Source organism: Schistocerca piceifrons, chromosome 1 (genome assembly GCF_021461385.2).
Source record: "Schistocerca piceifrons isolate TAMUIC-IGC-003096 chromosome 1, iqSchPice1.1, whole genome shotgun sequence".
Taxonomy (NCBI): Eukaryota; Metazoa; Arthropoda; class Insecta; order Orthoptera; family Acrididae; genus Schistocerca; species Schistocerca piceifrons.
In genome coordinates, this window is record NC_060138.1 from 573,921,500 (window position 1) to 573,941,540 (window position 20,041).

A 20,041-nucleotide genomic window follows, 5' to 3' on the forward strand; every position below is an offset into this window, starting at 1 on the left:
GAAAACAAAGCTGTAAAAATGTAATCTAAAGTGCGAGTTTTTTTGTACCATGTCAAGCTTAAAATCACTTTGTATCTCTGAAGACACCAAGGTGTCCATCACTTGCAGTGTATTCAGATATCTGACAGATCCATATCCTTGAGACAGTCAGTAGCACATATCCCAAATGGCTTGGTTTCATGGAGCCGATTCCTGAACAACTGTTCTAGGTTGGGTTGGACCACTGCTCTAAATGCCTGTCAAGCCAAAAGGATGCATAGCTGAATCCAGAGTGGTGGTTCATCAGCCTCTGCACAAAGACCGTGAACTGGGCTGGTACAAAAGGCTCCAGTCGATATCTGAATGCCCTCATGGTGTACAGCTTACAACATCTTGAGGTAGGAAATAGGGGCTGATCCACAGACCACACTGCCACAATCTAAACGTGATCAAACAAATGCCCTATAAAACTGCAGGAGGTAGGACCTGTCAGCACCCCATGCTTTCCCGCTAAGTCATTTCAAAATATTTAATGACTGGAAGTCCTTAGTTCATAGGTCTTTCAGCTGTGGGAGCCGATCTAATTTTGAGTCAAATAATAAACCCAAAAAGCACATAGTTTTAGTTGGTTAAAATTTCAACAAGCATGGTTAAAACTGACACTTGTAGTCTTCTCTGGTGAGAACCAAAAACTAGTTGTCTTGTCCCAGTTTCCAGTCTCATGGTGGTCAGCTGTAGCTGCCATGTCATCAATGTATGATTGGAAGGAGAGTAGAAGATTGCGAAGTCATCCACAAACAAAAAGCATTTGACAGGGCTCCTGACTGCGAATGAAATGCCATTGATAGCAATGGCAAACAATGTGACACCTAGTATACTGCCTTGGGGGATCCCATTCTCTTGAATATAGCAGTAAGACAAGGCATTACCAATATCAAAAGCATCAGTTGTTGAGGAAATATTGGATAACAAGGGGTACATGTCCACGTAGTTCCCATTAATGAAGTTGGTGAAGGATGTTGTACCTACAAGTAGTATTGTACGCTTATTTGATGTCAAGAAACACACAAACCACACGGTTTCAGCCTAAGGAGGACTCCTATATTGCTGTTTCCAACAGAATTAATTTGTCCAGCATGGAATGGTAGTGCCTGAAACCACATTGGGAGCAGCTCACATGACCTCAGGATTTAGACAGCAAGACAAGGAGGCGGTTGACCAGGCGTTCATGAGTCTTACCCATACAACTAGTAAGGGCTACACACTGGTAACTGTTAGGGGCACTACAGCCCTTGATTGGTTTCCATAATGGAATTAATATTGCCTCCTTCCAAGTCATGGAGTACTGTCAATCACACCAGATCTGACTGAAACATGAGAGGAGCTGTTCTTTTGCTTCAGGGCACAAATGACGGAGCATGGCTTATTCAATCTCATCAGGCCCTGGAGCAGTGCCTCTGGCCATGGACAGAACTGATTCCAGTTCCCACGGGGAGAATCAAAGATTGTAAACTTCCTCACTATGCTACAAAAATGGAGCTTGCTCATATCTGCATTTGTACAGAACACCTGAAATGCAGGAGCTTGTCTGGATGACACAGTAACTGTAAAAACGTGTTCAGCTAAAAACTGAGCCATGTCTTTAGGTGTGTCCACCAAGACCACATTTCTCAACAAGGCCGTAAAGGGTCATGTATTGCCCCTGCCTGAAATCCACCTTATTGATTCCCAAACTCATGCAGTAGAAATGTACCGATTAATGGAAGTCATGAATACCTTCCAGGAATCCCTCTTCCAGTCTTTTCTCACTCGCTCATGTGTGCTCTTGCAGATCTGAATGCATGAATGTTTTCTATGGTTGGATGGTGTTTGAAGTTCCACAAAGCTGTTCGTCTGGCTATGATTACCAAGCAACACTCATCATTCCACAAAGGTACAGGCCATCATCTGAGGTGGTTACTAGACTGTGGGATGGACTCTGCGGCAGCCCATGGGATCTCACAAGTGGTATGGGCCACCGTCTCTTGTACACAATCCTTTTGTTCAAAAATAGCCTGTCGACCGTACTTTAACCAATTTGCCCTTCAAATCATCCATCTCCACGTTCATCTGTTGACCACCATCTTAGTCGGCAGATGGATCCACATTGGGGAGTGGTCACTAGAATGAAAACCTGTAGCCTCTTCCCACTGAACCTATTCTGCAATAGCTGCAGAGCAAAAACAAAGGTCAATGGCTGAAAAACACTCTGTAACTGTGGAAAAGTGTTTCATCTGAGGTGAGTTCAAATGGCAGGCATTCTCAGAATGGACGAGTTGCTCAATAATTCGACTCCTGGAGCAAGTGGTAGCTGTGCCCCACAGTACATTGTCTGCACTGATGTCCCCAACAAGGAGGAATGGACATGGGAATGCCCAAAAGAGTCTGTCAGTGTGTCTGCATCCAAAGGATCATGAGGTGGAAGATATAAAGAACACACTGTGATGTTAAAGGGTGCTAGAACTTTCATGGCAATTGCTTGAATGGCTGTGGTAAGAGAGACAGGAGAGGAGTGGCATCTGTCATCAATAAAACAGCCACTCCACCTTTAGCCCTGTCTTCAGTAACCCCTTAATGCAGGTGTGTTAGTGACTGCTTTCTTATAAACAGATGCAGAATCAGCAGATGCTAGACCAGGAGTTGTAATTCTTCGAAATATCATCACAATCCCTTTATATTCAAATGCAACACAGAACTCCCTGCCTAGACTGGGTAGTCACCTAAGAGCTTACATCCCAAAAGCTTAGATACTTGATTTGAAATCAACAGTTTCAACTACAAGTGTTCCATTACAAAGTCATTTAACACTTTTTAGGGACCCAGCAACACCCGCCAATGCTTCTGAATATAGAAAGGGGAGAACTTCTGAAAGGCTCCCCCTCTTTTCTTGATTACACTGAAAGTGTTATGGGACACCAGTGATCTGTTACTATGATTCTGAGACTACTTCTCAGAAGGAGTGAGCAAACAAGCTCCCTTTGATGAGTGGGTGTAGGTACTACCTGACGGTACATCCATCCCATCAGTAGTAGTAGTTTCATGAGATCCTTTCATAGGGATCTCATGATATGCTAAAGAAACAAACATCGACCCAGGCAGAATCCTGCATGCCTGAGCAAGCCTTATACAACTGGAGGGGGGGTTGGCAACAGGTTCCCCAGAGGTTGTCCACTAGACTGTTTTACCTGAACAGCTATTCACCTCATCAGCACATAGCACACTTTGAGGCTGAGGTGTTTTTTTTATAGAGATGTGTACCCTCCTTGCCGTCCAGACGGTGATGCCAAGGCCCATGTTCTCCGAAACACAGAACGTTCCACCACTGCCTGGAGCCTACAGTAACAGAGGACTGGTGGTACTTACCAATCCCCAGTTCAGGAACCTGGGGGTCACAGCAAACAAATGCTGAGCCCATGGAGTGGGTGGATGGCAGAACACCATTTCGGGAGAGGTGGGGAGTATTGCAGGTGGATGTTTCTCTTTTCTGTGCACAATTATAGGCATTCAAAGCCTGTATGAAGGATCTGATAAAGTTGTTCCACATCAGGGTGATTTTTGGTGGGCACTAATTAAGGGGTGATAAGAGCTATTCACCTCATCAGCACATAGCACACTTTGAGGCTGAGGTGTTTTTTTATAGAGGTGTGTACCCTCCTTGCCGTCCAGACGGTGATGCCAAGGCCCATGTTCTCCGAAACACAGAACGTTCCACCACTGCCTGGAGCCTACAGTAACAGAGGACTGGTGGTACTTACCAATCCCCAGTTCAGGAACCTGGGGGTCACCAAGCCCAGACACAGCAAACAAATGCTGAGCCCATGGAGTGGGTATGGCAAGAGAGATCTGTTTTCACAAACTAGATTTGGAAGGTAATGTCTGTCAGTGAAGGTCTTAGTAAAACTTTCAGCATACTGGACAATGGCTTACTCTTCATTTCAGATGCACCATCCACAAGTGGGCAGACAGTATGTAAGGGACATTTTAGCATAAAACGGATGTCAAATGGAGGTATTGTTGATGGTTAGTAGGGATGATATTGGCAGAAGCTTTTATGGAGCATCGAAGAGGTAGAGGTCAACATCAAGAAAGGTGGCAAGCTGGGCTGCATAGGACCAAGTGAAGCAGATAAGTGAAATGATGTTGAAGTTGTGGAAGAATGAGGCTATGGTGTCTTGGCCCTAAGTCCACATTACTAGGGTATATCAATGGGGCTGAACCAGACGAGGGGTACAGGATCATAGGTGGCTAGGAAGAGGAACTAGATGGCTCATATCCAACTTGGCGTTGGAGGATTCAATGTGCAATGTGTAACAAATGAGGTGGCAGGCTGGAGTCAGTAGTAGGACAATGGGTGAGGTGATATTCAAAAGCTGCAAGACCTTGGGCATGGGGGATGTTGGCGTATAGGGAGGCAGCATCAGCAGCAACCAGTAGGGTTCCTTCCAGCTTTTATTGGAGTGGGGATGATTGAGAGGTGACGAGGGAAATAGTTTGCATCTTTGATACAGAAACTACACTGTGGGGAAGATTTATTCCATGAGGGCAGTGTAACCAGATTTAAAGTGGTGTCTGGGACAGTTAGGTTTATGCATTCTGGGATGCATGTAGAAGGGTTCTGTGTGGTGGGGGGGGGGGGGGGGGGGGGTTGTAGGTGGGGGGAGGTGTAGTTGAGATGAAGAGGAAGAGGGATTCAGGAAAGAGGTTCTGGGATAGGACTAAGGATCTGAGTAGGAACTGGTGTTATGCTGGACATTTGAGACAAGATCACAGGGGTGGGGCTTGGAGGTGTAACAGTAAGGCAGTTGACAGACACTTTCTTACAGGTAGTCATGACAGTTCATCTACATCTACATCCATACTCCGCAAGCCACCTGACGGTGTGTGGCGGAGGGTACCTTCAGTACCTCTATCGGTTCTCCCTTCTATTCCAGTCTCGTATTGTTCGTGGAAAGAAGGATTGTCGGTATGCCTCTGTGTGGGCTCTAATCTCTCTGATTTTATCCTCATGGTCTCTTCGCGAGATATACGCAGGAGGGAGCAACATACTGCTTGACTCATCGGTGAAGGTATTTTCTCGAAACTTCAACAAAAGCCAATACCGAGCAACTGAGCGTCTCTCCTGCAGAGTCTTCCACTGGAATTTATCTATCATCTCCGTAATGCTTTCGTGATTACTAAATGATCCTGTAACGAAGCGCGCTGCTCTCCGTTGAATCTTCTCTATCTCTTCTATCAACCCTATCTGGTACGGATCCCACACTGTTGAGCAGTATTCAAGCAGTGGGCGAACAAGCGTACTGTAATCTACTTCCTTTGTTTTCGGATTGCATTTCCTTCAGATTCTTCCAATGAATCAACTCTATATGATCATTCCATTTTAAATCGCTCCTAATGCGTACTCCCAGATAATTTATGGAATTAACTGCTTCCTGTTGCTGACCTGCTATATTGTAGCTAAATGATGAAGGCAGTATGGGAGTCTTCAGCCACAGGGATGATGATCTAAGGTAGTGGATTGATATCCTTTTCTCCAATAGGTTTGTGTTTTATGGGTAGGGACTTGGAACTGGAGGTAAGGAATTCCTGGAAGATAACTAACTGAGTATGAGTAGGGGAGTCTCATGATTGGATAGAAGTATGAACTGTGAGAAGCAACTAAGATCCCACAATGCTCCTGCCACCAGTCTCTCTCAGCTGATCTTCACCCCCCCAACCCCCAACTCATTCTACACTCACACCCTGTTATCCATATGTCTCCCTCTTCAAGTGGTCAATCTCCCCTCCCAATTCACTCCTTCATGAAACTGTAAACCATATGCAGTTCCCCTGCCTGCACCATGGCAAATTCATGGGTTCCACATTCCTGTCCCATCCGCTTGCTGCCTCTCCCTCTCAGTTGTCAACCAACCTTCCCTCCAAACCTCCAAGACTCCTTTCTATCTTCACCACTCCACCCAACACAACCCCTTACTCCTATCTAGTTGCAGCACCAGTAAAATGAAGCTGGCCGTGACAATGTAACCATTCATAATTTGAGTGTATGTGTATTCTGTATTAGTCAGCTCTGAAGGGCATTATCCCAAAGCTTATTAATATTCCCAGTCTTATTCATGTTCATATCGACCACTCAGTTCCTCAACTACATGCTGAGGTTTTACCTTTTGCCCCTTCCACTTCTAATATTGAAAAAGTAACAAAGCCACCATTACACAGAAAAAAAATCGAATTTTTTGTTATTAATGTCATGATTAGTGCTTTCTTTAGGAGCACAAAAACTCATTCATTCTCATATGGAGGAGAAAAGCTCAGCGCAGGTCAAGCATACTAAAATATCTCTATTCTCTATAACATTCTGAAGATCTTACATTTGACCACATTTAAAAAAAGAGTCATGGGTAAAGGCTGCAATAATGCTAAGGTAGTACACATAAAGCCCTAAAATTCTTACTTCACTGTTGTGCCTTTGTATGAAAGGTAATTTAAAAATCCTTACACATTTATCATGAGCATTGCCTTCATACTACAACTATGTGAAAGTCAGTGCACTTTTATAAGGTTACAAGGCAAATGGCAGTTACATCTGTGCTATATCGATAACATCTGCTGTCACTGTCTTCTTTCTTTCTGCTTATAACTATAGCAGAGCTACAGGTAAGTAGACATTAAGACGTATGGTTATAATGTGCCTTGCAAGAGAACAATTGATACTAGAGAGATAGGTGTGTGGGAAGAATCCTAATATGGGAGAGAGAAAATAATTTGAGAGAGAAAAGAGCAGAAATGATGGGAAACAGGAGGATATGGTTACAAATAAGAAACAACATAGTGATAAAATGAAATAACACAAAAAGGGTTTAATGAGACCATTCTTCAGTAAAATCTCTCTTGTTAAAAATCTGTTGTATTCTTAACATGCAAATTTAGGAGAATATGGTAATACTGTCACTGTGAAGAACTTACGTTCCTGATTTTAAATCAGACACTACAGATGGTCTTATACATAGTGGTGGCACAGGTATCCTTGTCAAAATAAGGTCCTTTGGACTACCACAAGATGGGTTCATAAGCAGTAAAGGAACATCCTCTTCTGGTATCCTCTCCAGAATGTGCAGAACCTCAAGAGGATTGAATATATGAGCCAATCCATTAACAACTGCAGATTCCAGTTCACGATTATATTCGACAACTTTCGCGTAAGCAGCTGAAAATGAAGGTATCTTTCATTAGTTCTCACATAATTCACATTGTAATTTGAAGTTACACAGTCTGATTCTTTAAAATTACTAGCCCTTACCCTTGCTTGAGGAAGTCGCATTCAATAAATTTTATTAGCGTACCACTGCAATAGCAAATTTAGCTCTCAGTACTCAACATTGCTATACAGTAACAAGTAACTTGGTATCCTTAATCTATGGAGAATACATAGCATTTTTGTTACCCAGGTTACAACTTTTTTGGAGGTGAAAATGAATCTTAAGACCCATACCACAATTCTACCATAATGTCCTGAAATACAGTGCAGCTCAACACTTAACTAGCCTCTACAGCATAAAACACATCCATTTAAAATGTGGCCAACAGTTATCTGTATGCTACAAACAATACACAATGGTGGTTTCTCCTGCTCCACATGCATCATAGAGCAGTCCACTATTCCAAGACGCATTAGAATTACTTTCTCTCAGGTCAGACATCAGGAAAAGGACTGGCACAGTCAGAGTCTTCTTGATTATTTCCAAATTGTGGCATGAAAGGGTACACCACAATGTGCCACAGTATGTATCTTACAGGCATACTCTGTTGCTTTGTTTGTAGCACTATTTTCTTCAATTTCCATACATGTTGTTACTAAGAAAAATGAAATCTCCTTCCTCTGCCTCTGTAGATGGAGAAGGAAGTCCTGGATAGTTTGTATTCATTTGTCTCAAAAGTCCAATCACTATACAGGGTGTCCAACGAGGAATGGTCAGTATTCAGTGATATGACAGTAATGGCCACTCAAAGCAAAAAGTCTAGTACATATGGATTCATTCATACCTTACGAGCTGTGAACACTTCATCTTTAGCACTGTGACATCAATCTCTTCTTACTGCAACCTCTTTGCTTTCCATATTTTGGGAGGAGGTAGTATGGGCCAAAAATGAGAGAAATGTCTAGTAAACATGGGCTCTAAAATGCATACCAAGGGTTAAGGGCATTTGTTCAGCAGAAGAGATGCTTCACAGCAGTAAAGATGAATAAGTGCTCATAGATCTTAAGGTATGTACAGGGTTATTACAAATGACTGAAGCGATTTCACAGCTCTACAATAACTTTATTATTTGAGATATTTTCAAAATGCTTTGCACACACATACAAAAACTCAAAAAGTTTTTTTAGGCATTCACAAATGTTCAATATGTGCCCCTTTAGTGATTCGGCAGACATCAAGCCGATAATCAAGTTCCTCCCACACTCGGTGCAGCATGTCCCCATCAATGAGTTCGAAAGCATCGTTGATGTGAGCTCGCAGTTCTGGCACGTTTCTTGGTAGAGGAGGTTCAAACACTGAATCTTTCACATAACCCCACAGAAAGAAATCGCATGGGGTTAAGTCGGGAGAGCATGGAGGCCATGACATGAATTGCTGATCATGATCTCCAGCACGACCGATCCATCGGTTTTCCAATCTCCTGTTTAAGAAATGCCGAACATCATGATGGAAGTGCGGTGGGGCACCATCCTGTTGAACGATGAAGTCGGCGCTGTCGGTCTCCAGTTGTGGCATGAGCCAATTTTCCGGCATGTCCAGATACACGTGTCCTGTAACGCTTTTTTCGCAGAAGAAAAAGGGGCCGTAAACTTTAAACTGTGAGATTGCACAAAACACGTTAACTTTTGGTGAATTGCAAATTTGCTGCACGAATGCGTGAGGATTCTCTACTGCCCAGATTCGCACATTGTGTCTGTTCACTTCACCATTAAGAAAAAATGTTGCTTCACTGAAAACAAGTTTCGCACTGAACGCATCCTCTTCCATGAGCTGTTGCAACCGCACCGAAAATTCAAAGCGTTTGACTTTGTCGTCGGGTGTCAGTGCTTGTAGCAATTGTAAACGGCAAGGCTTCTGCTTTAGGCTTTTCCACAAGATTTTCCAAACTGTCGGCTGTGGTACGTTTAGCTCCCTGCTTGCTTTATTTGTCGACTTCCGCGGGCTACGCGTGAAACTTGCCCGCACGCATTCAACTGTTTCTTCACTCACTGCAGGCCGACCCGTTGATTTCCCCTTACAGAGGCATCCAGAAGCTTTAAACTGCTCATACCATCGCTGAATGGAGTTAGCAGTTGGTGGATCTTTGTTGAACTTCGTCCTGAAGTGTCGTTGCACTGTTATGACTGACTGATGTGAGTGCATTTCAAGCACGACATACGCTTTCTTGGCTCCTGTCGCCATTTTGTCTCACTGCACTCTCGAGCGCTCTGGCGGCAGAAACCTGAAGTGCAGCTTCAGCCGAACAAAACTTTATGAGTTTTTCTACATATCTGTAGTGTGTTGTGACCATATGTCAATGAATGGAGCTACAGTGAATTTATGAAATCACTTCAATCATTTGAAATAGCCCTGTACTTTAGAGCCATAGTTTACTAGATTATTTTTGCTTTGAATGGCCATTTCTTTCATTTCCCTGAATACTAACCACTCCTCCTGGGATATCCCATAAACATGAACGTGCAACTAGGAAGTGAAATCAAATGAGGAATTTCATCTGCTCCAATGCCCTACAGATTTCATACATCTCTGAATCATTAACTGTGAATTCATCTGGTAAGCAAATCTTGACAGAAGACTCAGGTAATTTTACAAAAGTCGGTTACATCAAGCCAATTCAGAACCATCCACATATATTATGAAATACTTCCAGCACTCACCTAAAATGTTGTAAAACAACAGCTTCAAAAGTAGTATAGGATACAACAGCTTCTTTGATGTAATAATTTTAAAATTACTCTGGGCCTCTTCAGTAACCAGGGAAGCAATTTGTTCCACCAATGGTTCAGAATAGTAATTTCAGCCACACAAGTGCCACTAGGTCCTGCTTTCAACAAACCCCAAGTGATCCCACTGGTCAGGGCAGTTGTAAAGGTAGGCCATGAAATGGTGGGGACTGTGGAGTGGCTACTAATTTTCATGTCTAGTGAACTACAAGAAGGTGCTGCTGAACAGTACGTGGCATTTGCCAGCTTCAGCACAGGGGCCGAGTATATGATTGGTTTTAAATACAACTGTTGCCAGCCTAATGTCCAAATGGTGAATAATGTCAGTGATACTGACCTTTGAAGACTTTGGTGAGGCATGAACTGTGTACTATAATGAGACTATGTAGGTGTTCATTCTTTAGTTTTCCAAGTTGCGGCTAGAATATAAAATACCACTACTCACTATTGTGGTATCATCCACAGATTGTGGTGCCACACCAAGGTTGCTAATATGCATTGATATCACAGACACTGTTGATGTATTGCTGCAATCCGGAATGATGAATGGGAGGGGCTTCTGAATGCCATGCCTCTGTCTCGGCACCACAGTGCCCTCACGCAGAGGTCAATGTCAAGCTGAGCATGGAAGTGCTTTGTCCCAATTTGTGAGCCCAGCTGATGCAGTCAACATCATCAAGTAGGATTAAGGAATTATTCAAGTCTCAGACAAAAATGTACTTTTGCAAATTTTGAACATTGTACTTCAAGTGAAGTGTATTTTAATTAGTGCATCAAGTGATGCTTTAAAAGTGAATGACAGCTCTAAATTATCAAGCACTCCAGTGGCAAAGGATTGTTTCATGTTAAGTAAATATTTTTATCAACTGTTTAATAAATTGAACTTATATTTCATTTGTTGTTATTCCAATGAGCCATTTCGCAGAACAATCAAAGACCCAACAGTTATGGCTTGACAATTGTAGTTTCATATGGTCATAATAACTAAAACTCACAGACACTAGTAATTGCTCATGACTTCCTAAGCCAGGACTACTAAGTTCTGGACTGGTAGAAGTCATTCAAATCCAGGTTTCAGGATTTTGTGTTCTGCCTTTGCCAACATTTAACAATCCAAAAGTACAGTACCTATGTTTACAACAACCATTATGAAGTGATGATAGATTTGTGTTAAGGTATATTATGTTGTGTTATAAAAACTCAACATGAGTTATGATGTGGTTCCTATGTCGGTCTTTACTTCATTGGGAGAGCAATAAAAACACAATGAAAATGCATGGGGCCACCACTGCCCAAAGAAAATGCAGCTTGTTTCCCATCCACCACCACCACCAACAACAACACCACACCCATGGCTGTCAATGTGTTAGGTAACAACAGACCTGCTTCCTGCAGACAACTCAAGTCAGGTCATAGTGAACAAATTCTAGATGTGTTACAGGACTGAACAACTTCTTTGCCCCTTTACACAAAGACAACTTTTAAACATTATAATGCAAACAGATACAATGAATGTGCTGAAGAGCACAAGATGGATGGAATTACATTTAAATTTCTTTTTTTAATTTTATGCAGAAAACTGTTAAATTCACATAGAGTTAAGTCAGTAGTCATTTAAAATTACAAAGAGACAGACACACTGTCCAGTATTCGCATTTGTAATGCCTAACTTACAGTAGATAAGAGAGACATTGCACTTAAGAACGGAAGTGCTCTTTATCTTTCCTGTCCTTTCAAACCACAGATTCCTTCTTGAGAGATGAAAGCAGAAATAGTTGGGAAATGTCAGAGAGGGCAGGTGGGTAGGGGTAGAATACGCAATGCAAATGCTAAGATACACCCAACTTGTATGAGAAGAAAGTAAACCCTCAAATATACCTCACAGGTGGTTGTTGGTTTGAATGAAGTTGGTAAGAAATGCCTTACATTATTTCAGCCTTAAATAACAGTTTTTAAAAAATACTAAATGTAATGTAAAAACACAGGGACAAGAGTACACTGAGGTACACAATCCCCCTATGCATTGCTCCTGTAGGTATCATGAAGACAAGATTACAATCATTCTTCCTGCACTTCATATGTGAATGGAACAGGAAGAAGTCCTAATAACTGGTGCAATAGGAAGTACCCTCTGCAATGCACCTCACAGTGGTTTGAAGGGTGCAGGTACAGATAAATAAAGTAAAAATATAGGAACTATATTACACTGAAACTGTATTTAAAACTTGCCTAATTTATGTTGCACCAGAGGATCGGTCTTCTTCTTCGAACGGTACTGTTCGTGGACGATTTTTAACAAACCACATTTCTTCACGACACCATTTAGCTCATTGCAGTGAGGACAAATTGTAATCTTCTTGCATTTGTCCAATATCTGCTTTCTTAAAGCTTTCCGAGTCAAGTATGGTATTGCAGGGTTCATTACTTTATTTCTAAATGGTTTTTTATCTTTGTCTGGCAGTAAGACTCTGGAACAACTCTGAAGAAAATTAAAATACATAATTGTTTGCATAAAACCATAACAATACAAAAAATAGACCCAAAACTGCCTACAAACAGGATAAAAAATACTAATACTCAAAATTCATCTCATGTGGAATTCAAAAAAAAACAAGAAAACATACGTATACAACACTAAGAGAGAGAAAATTTTCTTTTAACATGTAACCTTAAGTGAATAGCTAAGAAACGAATGGCACTTCCTAGCCTGTGAGAGACAAATTATACATAAAAATTGAGCCACCTAATGCATATGAGAAAGGTAATGATGTTCAACACAGAAGACATTATCTTGATCAGACATGATTGTAATCTTTAAGAAGCCACATGTACCTCGTGGCCAGGTGCAATAAGGTGAAAAGCCAGTATTATACATACAGAGATCAAACTTTTCCAAGTCACTTTTCAGGTGAAAGTGGTATGTAAATGTTATACCCACAGTGAGTTTCTCCTGAACTCATTTCCCTGAAGTTTGCTTCCATCAGTCATTTTGTAGTCCACCTCTTGCTACCTTTTCTGTTACTTCTATTTCAATGCAAGTCCTTAGTGTTGTCACTTAAACCATTCTTAACAGGTCACCACATAGTTGCAGTGGCCTTCTTCTAAGTCTACTATCAAACAACTGAAGACAGTAATTACTGTCTGAAAACTGAAATGTTTCATAACTTATGCAGTTACAAACAAAATACACAATTTGCCAACTCCTACCATCCTAACCATAACATGAGGCAGAAAGTTATCTTGTGTCGCTTTTCATTCCACCTTTGCAACTGATTTTATTTTCTTCTGTTGGTGGTGGTGGTGGTGGTGGTGTAATCAGTACAAAGGCTGGTTTGTGCTGTGAACCACATTGGTCATTCTTCTGCAAATATTTTCTTATTTGCATAACTATTGCATCGTATATAATTTGAATCTGCTTGTCACAGTCAAGTCTGGGTACCCCTTTACAGTTTTACTATCCCACATTCCCATTTCCTTCCATTACCAAATTAATTATTTCAGTACATGTTTCAGGATGTGTCCTATCAACATAGCTCTTCTTTTATTGGCGTTGGGCAACAAAGCTGTTTTCTGTGCAATTTTATTCAGTACCTTTCTACTCAGTTAACCCCTCTAACCTTCAAGCATTCTTCTGTGCTATACCTCAAAACCTTCTACTCTGTTCTTGTTTGAAATTTTTATCAGTCACACTTCACTTCTATATGAGGTTACATTCCAAACATATACTTACAGAAATGACTTCTAATAATTAAATTTATATTCAGTATTAGCATATTTTACTTGTTTAGAAAATCTTGTCTTGCATTTTACATGCATTTTAATTCTGCCATTGCCAGTGGTTTTGATGCCCAAATAGCAAAATTTGTCTCCCACTCTGAGCATCTCATTTTTTTAATCTGATTCATTTCGACCAATCTAATTTAATTCAACAACACTCTCTTATCAGTGATATATTTTTGTGGATGTACATCTTAACCGCTTTTCAAGTCACTATCTACTCGATTCAACTGATTTTCTAACTTCTTTGGCAGTGCCGAAAGCTATTATTTCTTCTCGATGAACTTAAAATCTCCATTTTGATTCTCTGCTTAGTCTCCTGTATTGTTTGCCAACGTGCAGAGAAAATACACAGATATTAAACATTAAAGTTGTCATTCATATCTCAATTACTGCCTCCTCTTCATGATTGTTTTAAATTTAATTTGCCAATTATCAATGGAATGGTGGTCATAAACTTTGCGTATCTGTGGTGGCTCACTAACATTAAAATTTTACTACAGCAGATATACAGTCTCTTCTGCACCAGTTTGAGGCCTCTTTCAAAACACACTGTATAGTAGCCTATATTCTTCTGTGAACAGTCTTCTTCTATCATAGTTAATAGATTTAATCTACCTGAGGATATCCATCACCAGTTTTCAGTATTGCCTATAGCAAAATTCTGCAACTGGGGTGTAACTGCCCTGTGTATTATGACACAGGTCAAATTACCTTTTGAATGATACTCTGCTTAGCCATACTACAAGACTGCTTTTTAAATGGAGAACACTCAAGGGAAGCAACTGAGGTTTTTAGGAAAGCGTTATATTTATCTTTCAAAATATGTTAGAATTTAAAATCCTGTTGATGTCAGTGTCACTGAATATGGAGCCTTAGTACAGTTGGAAGAGGGTTTGGTATTAATTTAGCCATGACTTATTTCAAGGACTGTTGGAAACTTGCCTGAAATGATTTGTGGACACATGACACATACTTCGCAACTGAGGTGGATTTTTGACATATTAATTTATCACAGTTGCTGACAGGGCTGCAACGTGTTAAAAATTCTTATATACGAGATCTATGGACAAGCATTTGCCCACGTTTTCCAAATGTGAGACGAACATCTTAATCACTGCACTACTTAACATTTAATTTTGTCATTCAAGTTACCCTTATCATAGATTTCTTGCCAAGTGTGCCTTTTCAGATTATCTATCAATATCTGTGTTGTAAGTAAAGCTCTGTCCTTACATTTTATGTTTCATTATTGGGATAAGGTTGCCCTCATTGGTTGCTATGTTGGTATTTGTGCACTATGATCTGACAGACCATTATTCATTGTCATCGTGTATCTCTCAACTAAAGAAAGGTACGATTATGTAATCTAATACAGTAATACAACTTCCCCACTAATAAAGGGGATGGAGGAACAGAGTCAGTGGGTCATACTACATGCTACATTTCTTAAAGATGAGGATGGTACAATAATGTGAACTGACGTACCTTGCAAACAGTCTGAAGTACAGTAATGACAGATCGAAAATATCCTACATGAAAAACTGGAAGCTCCAAATCAATGTATCCGTAGTGCCCCACACAGTCATTTAATCCTTTTCCACAAGTCAGACATACTGCGTCTTTCTGATTGACTCCCTATACAGAAAATAAATATCATACTGATCATTTGTAGTTTTCCTCTGACCATACTAAAAAGTAAATGACCATATTGTATTAATTAAACAATTAGATTAAAAAAGTAACTGTAATGTAAATGAAATACAGAAACCATATATAATCCTAGTGTAGAATTAAATGAGAACTGAAACAAACACTTACACCAATGATGAGTACAGCAATCTAAATTTTGAATTTGTATCAGTCTTTGACCAAAGGATTTTTTACTATTTTAATGGATTACTAGTTCTAAACAATAATGATTGTCCACTGATCAGTCTTTGTTAATAAAATGGAATAAAAAACAATAAAATTTATAACAAATAATAGCAGCACCCAAAAATACAAAACATAATTAAACTGAAAGAAAAGTAATTGTACATGACCTGTAGGGTCGGCTCAGTGGCAGTGTTGTTGTTGTTTTTTTTTTTTTTTTTAAAAAAAAATATGGGGTTTAAGGGCACTCAACTGCTGAGGTCATTAGCGCCCAGTCACTGTTGTTAGAGCACATGGAATCTAGTAAAACTCAAGGGGATGGGGGGGCACACCAGAAGGACCTGACAAAGATGCAGATAAAATAAGTAAAAGGTTAGATGTCTTTGGACAAGGTTAGATGTCTTTGGACAAACCAGTTAAAGTTATAAAATGCAGAATACGAGCAGCTGCTCGAGCGTCATCAGCTAAAACATCTGGTAAAGTAGATGGCAGGGACAGGACAACACGAAATTGACTGAAACGGGGACACGACAATAAAACATGGCGCACTGTTAATGCCTGACCACAAGGGCACTGGGGGGCTGGGTCACCGGAGAGCAGGTAGCGGTGGCTAAACCAGCAATGCCCAATCCGCAACCTGGTCAGAAGGACCTCCTCTCACCGAGATGGTCGGGAGGAGGTTGTCCAAGCAGTTGGGAGTGGTTTTACTGCCCGGAGCTTGTTTCCTTGGAGGGACGACCAAGCATCCCACCACAACGACACAAGCCTCTTACATACATCCCCACGAACGTCAGATGACGGGACACAATGGGAGGCTGGCCGAGGCAGGAGGACTGCAGCCTTGGCTGCAGCATCCGCAGCCTCATTCCCAGGCACTCCTACATGTCCGGGAACCCACAGAAAGCTGACAGAACCACCATTACCAGCGAAAGAATGGAGGGACTGCTGTATCCATTGAATCAAGGGATGGACTGGATAGGGAGCTCCAAGGCTCTGAAGAACACTGAGTGAGTCAGAGCAAAGTACATACGATGAATGGCGGTGGCGGCGGGCATACTGAACGGCCTGATGGAGAGCAAAAAGCTCGGCCGTAAAGCTCGAACATTGGTCGAGGAGCCGGTATTTAAAGGTGGAGGCCCCGACGACAAAGGCACAGCCGACACCATCGTCAGTTTTGGAGCCATCGGTGTAAATAAAGGTGTGACCGGCAAGTCGAGCACGAAGTTCGACAAACCGTGAGCAATACACCGCAGCCGGAGTACCCTCCTTCGGGAGTGAGCTGAGGTCGAGATAAATATGAACCGGAGCCTGGAGCCAAGGTGGTGTCGGGCTCTCACCCTCTCTGAAGGTGGTAGGGAGGGCAAAATCCAATTGTCGAAGCAGGCGACGGAAGCGGACCTCGGGGGGCAGCAGGGCAGACACATACAACCCGTACTGAAGGTCGAGAGAATCGGCGAAGAAGGACTGGTAAGAGGGGTGGTCGGGCATAGACAACAGCCGGCAGGCATACCGACACAGCAGTACGTCGCGCCGGTAGGTCAATGGTAATTCGGCAGCTTCAGCATAAAGACTCTCGACAGGACTAGTGAAGAAGGCTCCGGTCGCAAGACGTATCCCCCGACGGTGGATGGAGTTGAGCCGGCGTAAGAGGGATGGCCGAGCGGACGAGTAGACGAAGCTCCCATAATCCAGCTTCGATTGGACAATGGACCGATACAAGCGAAGCAGGACAGTGCGATCCGCTCCCCAAGATGAACCGCTAAGAACTCTGAGGACATTAAGGGAATGAGTACAACGGGCCACCAAATAAGAGACATGTGGAGACCAACACAGTTTCCTGTCCAACGTGAGCCCTAGAAACTTAGTTGTTTCCACGAATGGGAGAACAACGGGACCGAGATGTAAGGATGGCGGAAGGAACGCTTTATATCGCCAAAAGTTGATACAAACCGTCTTCTCTTCAGAGAACCGGAAGCCATTTGCCATGCTCCATGAGTAGAGGCTGTCTAGACAATGCTGAAGGCAGCGCTCCAGGAGGCATGTTCTCTGGGCACTGCAGTAGATCGTGAAGTCATCGACAAAGAGAGAGCCTGAGACATTAGGTGGAATACAATCCATAATTGGATTGATCGCGATGGCAAAAAGGGCTACGCTCAAGACGGAGCCCTGAGGCACTCCGTTCTCCTGGAGGAAGACGTCGGACAATACGGAACCCACACGTACCCTAAACTTTCGATCCGTTAAAAAGGAATCAATAAAAAGGGGCAGGCGACCACATAGGCCCCACCTGTGCATAGTGCGGAGGATACCTCCTCTCCAACAGGTATCATAAGCCTTCTCCAAGTCGAAGAACACGGCTACCGTTTGGCGCCTTCGCAAAAAGTTGTTCATGATGAATGTCGACAAGGTCACAAGGTGGTCAACAGCGGAGCGGCGGCGACGAAAGCCTCATTGGACATTAGTAAGTAGTCGTCGAGATTCAAGAATCCAGACTAACTGAGCATTAACCATGCACTCCATCACCTTACAGACACAGCTTGTAAGAGAAATGGGGTGGTAACTAGAAGGAAGGTGTCTATCCTTCCTGGGTTTGGGTATAGGAACAACGACGGCGTCACGCCAACGCATGGGGACCTGACCTTCGGTCCAGACACGATTGTAGGTACGAAGAAGGAAGCTTTTGCCCGCCGGAGAAAGGTGTGCCAGCATCTGAACGTGAATGGCATCTGGCCCCGGAGCAGAGGATCGGGACAGTGCAAGTGCACATTCGAGTTCCCGCATAGTAAAAGGGGCATTATAAGTTTCCAGATTCAGCGAGTGGAAGGAAGGTCGCTGAGCCTCTTCTGCCTCTTTCCTGGGAAGGAAGGCAGGGTGGTAATGGGCGGAGCTTGAAACCTCCGCGAAAAAGCGGCCAAAGGCGTTGGAGACAGCCACAGGATCAACAAGGACCTCATTACCTGAGGTCAGGCCAGGTACCAAGGAGTGGGCCTTAATGCCCAACAGATGGCGCAGGCCACCCCAAACGACGGAAGAGGGAGTAAAACTGTTAAAGGAGCTGGTGAAAGAGGCCCAACAAGCTCTTTTGCTGTCTTTGATGACTCTACGGCATTGCGCTCGGAGTCGTTTGTATGCAATACAATTCGCCAACGTAGGATGGCGGCAAAAGGTGCGTAAAGCACGTCATCGAGCACGGATAGCGTCCCTACAAGCCTCGTTCCACCGGGGGACGGAAACGCGATGTGAAGAAGAGGTAGTACGAGGAATGGAACGTTCGGCAGCATTGATGATAACAGCCGTGAGGTATTCGACCTGACTGTCACAACTGAGAAAATTGTGGTCCGGAAAGGTCGCCAGGGAGGAGTAAAGTCCCCAGTCAGCTTTCAGTATGTTCCAGCGCGAAGGACGTGGGGATGGGGTGTGGTGCAGGAGACGAACGACACAGGGGAAATGGTCGCTCGAATAGGTGTCAGAAAGGACATACCACTCGAACCGATGGGCAAGAGTGGTAGAACAGATCGAGAGGTCCAAGTGGGAGTAGGTATGAGTAGAGTCCGAGAGGAAAGTCGGGGCGCCGGTATTGAGGCAGACAAGATTGAGATGGTTGAAGACATCCGCCAAGAGTGAGCCTCTTTGACAGGATGCAGGAGAGCCCCAAAGGGGATGATGAGCATTGAAGTCGCCAAACAATAAAAACGGCGAGGGAAGCTGAACGATCAGGTGCATCATGTCAGCCCGACTAACAGCAGATGACGGTGGAGTGTAGATGGTACAAACTGAAGAAGTAAAAGCAGAAAGAGTAATACGGACAGCTATTGCTTGGAGTGGGGTGGTCAATGGGATGGGATGGTAATAGACATCGTACCGAACGAGCAACATGACCCCACCATGGGCTGGGATACCGTCCACAGGGGTGAGGTCATACCGCTCCGAGGTATAGTGGGTAAAGGCAATACGGTCAGTCGGGCGCAACTTGGTTTCCTGGAGACCAAGGACGAGCGGACAGTGCAGGTGGAGGAGCAGTTGTAATTCCTCCCGATTAGATCGAATACCTCTTATGTTCCAATGTAATAAGGCCATCGCTAGTCAAAAAAGAGGGGGAACGAGACGGGGGAAGAGCTGGTCACCTCGACGGCCGCGGAGGGCCAGGTTGTGAGGGAACAACGCTACAACCGGCGGGAGGCGGATCCGGTTCCATCGAGTCGTCGCCAGCTGCGGCCGCTGTCCCAGGTTGTGTAGGAGGGGTAGCAGGGGTAGCATCATTTGCCGATGAGAGGGCAGCTGAGCGCCTGGCAGCAGAGCGTCCCGGCGAAACTGAGGACGGCCGGGAGCGGCGACTCACGGATGGAGTGTCAGACGAAACGCGCCGGGGTGGAGAGGGGGATAGAGACTTCTTCT

The 20,041-nt window shown here is 43.2% G+C and overlaps 1 protein-coding gene across 1 annotated transcript in view; it reads right to left on the reverse strand.

The window, feature by feature from the left end:
• The window catches only part of LOC124801714 (DNA-directed RNA polymerase III subunit RPC1), a 242,528-nt gene that overhangs the window by 180,408 nt on the left and 42,079 nt on the right, over nt 1-20,041 (reverse strand). Inside the window, exons 3-5 of the mRNA XM_047263093.1 lie at nt 15,260-15,409; nt 12,224-12,473; nt 6,979-7,219 (exon numbers count right to left, since the gene is read on the reverse strand). Coding sequence (XP_047119049.1) covers nt 6,979-7,219; nt 12,224-12,473; nt 15,260-15,409 — 641 coding nt within the window. The remainder of the gene's footprint in view (nt 1-6,978; nt 7,220-12,223; nt 12,474-15,259; nt 15,410-20,041) is intronic.